Source organism: Mastacembelus armatus, chromosome 8, assembly GCF_900324485.2.
Source record: "Mastacembelus armatus chromosome 8, fMasArm1.2, whole genome shotgun sequence".
In the NCBI taxonomy this organism is placed as follows: domain Eukaryota; kingdom Metazoa; phylum Chordata; class Actinopteri; order Synbranchiformes; family Mastacembelidae; genus Mastacembelus; species Mastacembelus armatus.
Window position 1 is genome coordinate 10,371,329 of NC_046640.1, and position 6,076 is coordinate 10,377,404.

The 6,076-nt window shown below is 44.1% G+C and overlaps 1 protein-coding gene across 2 annotated transcripts in view; it reads right to left on the minus strand.

The window, feature by feature from the left end:
- The window catches only part of arhgap23a (Rho GTPase activating protein 23a), a 56,407-nt gene extending 54,796 nt beyond the window's left edge, over window positions 1–1,611 (minus strand). For both annotated transcript variants that reach the window (XM_026324374.1, XM_026324375.1), the window contains exon 1: window positions 1,213–1,611. In XM_026324374.1, coding sequence (XP_026180159.1) covers window positions 1,213–1,221 — 9 coding nt within the window. In that variant the 5' untranslated portion in view covers window positions 1,222–1,611. The remainder of the gene's footprint in view (window positions 1–1,212) is intronic.
- Window positions 1,612–6,076: the final 4,465 nt, after the last annotated feature.

Below are 6,076 nucleotides of genomic sequence, written 5' to 3' on the forward strand. Positions count from 1 at the left end.
CAAACAAGGCATTTACCCCTGTCTCCTATAAATGTGTCCACACACACACACACACACAGTCTAGCCAGCAGCTGTGGTGACATCATCTCTGCTAAACTGGGGGGCTAACATCACCCTGACAGGAGATGCTCCCTTATGGACCACATGCATAATTCACCCAAAGGAAAGGCTGGGCTGGGGTGTGTCACCCATATGGCCCCCACCTAAGACAAACCTGATGCTCGGACCACTTCCACGTCAGGAGAGGAAAGCGACAGAGGCGACGGAGGGAGGGAGGAAAGGGGGGATGAGGTAATCAATGAGCAGGACACTCAGTGGCAGCATGTTCAGGGAAACAGCAGTATAAGGAGGGTGCTCTTTGAACGCTAAACCATCCATCACATTCTCACGCTATCGGCAGCAGCCTCCACTCACAGCTCCCTGACAGAAAGACTGTAAAACACAGTAGATATTTAAAAACACTCCTGAACACCGTCTGTTCCTGAGGATGCTTGAAGTGCAAGAGCAGGAAATTTATTATGCATCAGGTGAAAACAGCTGCTCCCTCTGTTCTGCTCTCAGAGTAAACAAGCGGGGATACTCACTGCTAAGGCTGGTGACATGAGAACACAATGGTACAAAGCAGCAGACACACTCGCCTCAGCCTCTATCAATGAATGAGCTCTGGATGTGAACCCTGTTCACTGACAGCCCATCACTTGCCTCTGTCCGGACTTACTCTGGGAGAGAGTGTCAGCTGATACATCACATATTAAGATTTGGATCGAGGATGCCTGTTTACCCACCAAATTCAGCCACGCCCCACTTTTTTCTGCTTTTCTTTCATTCGTCTCCCAAGTGTAAATCTAACGCCCTGCAGTAGAGATAGGCCGGTGATGTTTTGAGCTGTGTCATCTCCCCAGAGGCCGGGCTGTTGCCGGTGGCTGTTTGATGGCAGCACCTCTGTCCTCCACCCTCCTCCTCACCTGGAGTCAAACCTAGCTCATCAGGGGGAGCAAAAAAAACACACCACAGGATGAGATGTATGCTGTGTTTGTTTGCACCTCCAGGGAGTGGAAAAAAGGGGATGATGGATGTTAATAATGAGCCAGGAGCTGCTGCTGCTCTGTGTGTATTGTGATTAGCAAGGTGTGGATATGTGAAGCACATTAAAGGTTTTGGTCCCCTTCACTTCCCCTTCAGTCCCTCCCCTCTTCTCCTCTCCATCCTCACCTGGTCCATGATTTCAGCGTGCTTCCTCCTTCCTCCTGTTCCCAGTCATGGCATGAGATCACTGGCTGCCTCCCTTCTTTCTTTCCTTTTCCTTGTTCAGTATTTCCAACAGCAACCCAGTCCTGCTCTCCTTACACGGACGAGGCAGCCTGGCAGCTGACTGCTGCTGCCGCACAGCTCCACAGAGACATGGTTCTGTCTCTCCCTGTCTCTGAGGGTGACAGTCTCATACATCCAACCAAACGCTCCTTTCTTGTTCTTTTGGCTGTCTACTCTTTTCTCCTGCTGCTCTGGGTGGAGGCTGGAGGGCAAACAGGGCGTGTGTGGGATCCTCACCTATCTCCTTGATAACCAACACGGAGGGAAGAGTCTCCCGCTCTCGTTTTCCTTCTCAAGCTCTTTCACTCGTTCCCTGTGTAAGCTGGCCCCTTACATCGCCTCCCCTCCCTCCCTCCCTGTCTCTACTTCCCTCCTCTCTTTCCATCTCCCCTCCCCCTCCTGCTGCAGCCAAAGAGCGCCAGAACGAGCAAATGAGAGAGAAGGAGCGAGCGAGAGAGGAGGGTGGAGGACTGAGATTGGCTACAGGGGGGGCCATGTGACTCCCAGCAGAGGACTGAGGGATCCTCTACCAGCTGTCCAACTCATGCTTCTCTCAAAACCTCTGTTGCCATTGACAACAGCAGCCGTGCAACACTCCAACCACAGCTCCACAGACACAAAGCCATTGGCTGGCAAGATTTATGGCCCCCGCCCCCTATTGTGAGGGGAGCATGTTGGGACGTGTAGTCCGATCTGGGGTGAGGGTGGTGTTGAAGAGCAGACATCCCTGTGCCCGTGGGAGGAATGTTTCCCCCCTTCCTGCACTCGCCTCTGGAGAAATGTTTATGCATCAGTGTTATATTGGCTGAGATCCAGGGGGAAAGAGGACAGCAGTTCATATCATTAGCCCCAACACTCTGGCCTGAACTTGTGTAAAACACAGAAGAGGAAAGACCTCGAGGCCCGGGCATTCTTGGTCAGCCAGGAAAAAGACATTCTCTGTCGTTTCCCTCTCGTCCCACACAGAGGGAAACTCCCACCCCACAACAACAGGAACTCCATAGCTGAAGGCCATGGCGAAGCACAGAACGCCCCCCCACACCCACCCCTCTTTTCTTTTCTTTGCCTCCTTTTTCTTTATTTGCTCCATTTCTATCCTCTCCACTCCCCCATCTCTGTCTCACTGGCATTCCAGAAGAGGTTACTGGTGCCACAGTGGGGAGATGGTATTACAAACAAATGCGTCAAGGGGTCACCCTGTGTAGCAGCAAATTAGAGGAAAAGTCCACATTGGGATACTTCGACATTGATATAGATTATCAATATATTATATTCCAGTGACTAATTTCTGATGAAATATTGTAATTTAGGATCAACTGAGGCCAATTTGTAGTAGATACTGAGATTGATGAATTGTTTGGAAAAATGCAAACTATAAAATGTATTTTTCTTTGATTTTCATCCACCTACAGAAACTTGATGTTTTAGATCTCTGACATTTTCCTGCTAAAATCAGTCATATTGCTTCAATTTTGCCAACTATCCAAAAGAGTAAAGAAAATACAGGAAGACCACAAAATATGGTCAGGAATTCAAAGCATACTGCCAGCAGCTGTAGAAATGCCAGAGTGCTCTGTGGGTAGCTTTTTCCTCTTAAAGTTATCGTAAACACTTTAACATGACCAGTATTATTGTGTCTGCCCAAAAATACAGCTCTAGGGGAAACCCAAGGCCTCTGCAGTGAAAAGACAAAGGAGCACCTGTTCCGGCTTATTTTGATTCAATGGATGCATAACACAGCGGTGACATGATCTGATATGGTAGCTAGATGCAATATGACAGGCCAGTGGGTGAAGACAAGGGGTGGGGGTCAGGAATGCAGGTCTATGTTAACAAGGTCATACAACTTGCTGGGCAGCAAACAACAAAACAAACCCTGCCCTGCTTTCTGTGGTCCAGCTTCAATACATCCCACTCCTTTCTCGCCCAGATGAATGCCCGCTACTGAAGACTGTCGTTTGATTGGGTCATGCCAAAGATGCAGTTTGAAGTGACATGACTGCATGTGTGTGTGTGTGTCTCAGGCAGAACAGCGGCTGTGTTGTAATGGTGAGCGTTGTTGATTGTACTATCAGCACAGGAATTCTGGTTATTTCACAGAGTGGGTCTGTCTGGACACACGTGGGAGAAACTTTGGGTAAGAGGCTGGAGGAGGTGAAGAGAAGGGTGATACTGTGGGACACATGCAGAGCAACTTTAAAGGAAGAGTTCAACACTTTGTTTATTTGTTTTTCTTCTGAGATAGGATCACTATCACTGTCATGTGTGTCTTGTAAATATAAGGCTACAGCCTACTGCCACTATTGATATCTCTAAATCTCATTAATTACACTTTAGATTTGTTTGATTAACCTGCTAACCTAAAAAATAAAAAGAAGTTTCCTCCAATAAACATTCTCATCTAATCCACCAAAAAAGCAAATACATGTTATTGCCCAGCTAATGGGCTTTCATAGATTTAAATAGATATATAAATGAAAGATTAAAGATTTAGATTAGTTAATAGGATTGTATAAATCTTTATAAATCAGTCAATCCTACCCAGCCGAAGGACGAGTTGACCTGTGACCTTGGAGAGAAATGGACATTTGTGAGGGCCCTCAGCAGGATGAAGGGGGGAGGGTCCTTTATCTGCTGAATGAAATTCAAGAACTGACAATCTTGGTTTCATACAGCATAAAAAGCTGAGTAAAACTGAGTTACAGTCAATACAATAAAAATCCCAATGAGCATCACAGCACAAAAACAAGAAAGCCATAAATGGCCTGACATGTCAAAGCATAATCACTTTTTTACAATATGCACTAGATCAAAAACAAACAAATTATTACTTTAAAAACAAGACACTTAAAGTGGCATACATGTCTCATAAAAAATCCCATTTCTGTTTTGTGCACTGGAATCGGTTCAAACATAACAAACCTGCTGTTTAATTAAGGAATCAACTGTGACTATTAGAACCAAATCACACTGTTGTCTTCATGTGTCGTGCAATCTATTCTTCCAAACATCTGGAAAGAGCCGAGTTTATTTACTTCATGTATACACGTCAGTGGATTCACCACAGCCTACTGTAGGTAAACAGCACCACCTGCAGGACCACAACTTAAACCATTGTGCCAGCATCTCATGTTTGTGTGGAAACCCTGAGCACAGTGCTTCAGTCTACAAATTTCATTTTATAGTGGTGCAGCAACATAAAAACCTCCTTAGAGCTCAATAAGCAATAGTGCATTGCTCAAAGACTCCTGAGCTCATTCATATCTCTACCTCCAAAAAAATGACTTTTAAGAGATTGCATCTGATGTAGGGATATTTGTGTTAGAATTTTATGGGGGAAACTTCATAACAATTTACTTAATGGGGGGAAGAGGGGAACTTACTAGGCTCTGATAAAAACAGAACATCTGTACACCCTCAGGGTCAATGAAAGTTTTGTTTCTCGAAAAATATGGAATAAAAACTATAAAAACTAATAGAGTGCGTATATAAGCAATCAGCACTTGGCCTGAGAAATGGAATAATCCAAAGGCACCGTGACTGGAAGGTACAATAGAAATTCTTTAACAGAATAGTATTAGTCACTGTGCCACACTGGTAGCCTAATGGTTAAGATGCATTCAATGTTCAACTTTTCATATTCATATCCCTCAATATTTGCTGTCAAAATAAAAATAAACTATATTTTCACTAGAAATGAATTATTACTTAATTATTGTTATTAGTCACAGATCATACAGACTTTAGAATTTATTATAATGGGAAAAGGAGAATAGCTGCTTGCTTAGCAAAAGGCTTCCTTTAAAAATGTTATAACTATGGCTGTCAACCAAATGATTTTGAAGACTGAACTTAAGAGAAGGCAACTGGGCTCAGTGAAATCATTTTTATTTGACATATCAGGTGAAATACTGTCATTAAACTCAGTAAGTCATCAGTACTTCAGTAAAACTAGCATTATTTCTCAATAATAGGTAAATAATGAGGTTTTGTGGTAAAACTGAGAAGCACACAGTAGATGTATTCCTGAAATGACACCACTGCTCTTATTGCATATGATCTGCAGTCCAAATAACTGTGACAACACACACATAGCTGCTAAAGTTTCCAAACAGCAGGGTGACTAATATGGTGCAACGTCTAACTTCCATTGTGCTGACGAGAACGCTGAACACACACTGTACCGACACATCCCCCTTTGACCCCATGGGGAACCTTGATTGATGAGGAGAACATAGTGCTGTCAGTGCTGAGCCAACCAAGACTTCTCTGACAGGAAAAATATAAAAAGGCTACATCTGACTGATGCAGCACAAATTTTACAAAACAAATCATGAGTACAGAGGGGTTGGAAAAACAAGGCAAATTCTACTCCTGTACTACACCATTGTGCATCCATATCTATGGACTAATTAACATTTGTCCCGCTCTATAGAGACACATTTGCATTTACATCCTTGATAGAAAATACTATGGTCAGATTGACTATGGATGAGTAAGTCGGGGGCTCTTGGAGTGAAATTCTGTTGGACTGATTGAGTACAAGTGGGAGAGAGAGGCAGAGACTCTTCTTCGTCTCCATTTGTTTTCCTCTCTGCTGGATTGCTCTTCACATCACACATGAAGGCTCCAGCAGGAAACTATCGCGGCCTTGCCCTGGGTCTTCTCCCTGAAAGAAATCACACTGTGTTGTTAAAAATAAAACAATTATGAGTCTCTTATAATTTCCCAGTTATTAGAGACTGCACCTTATGTTAAAACTGTA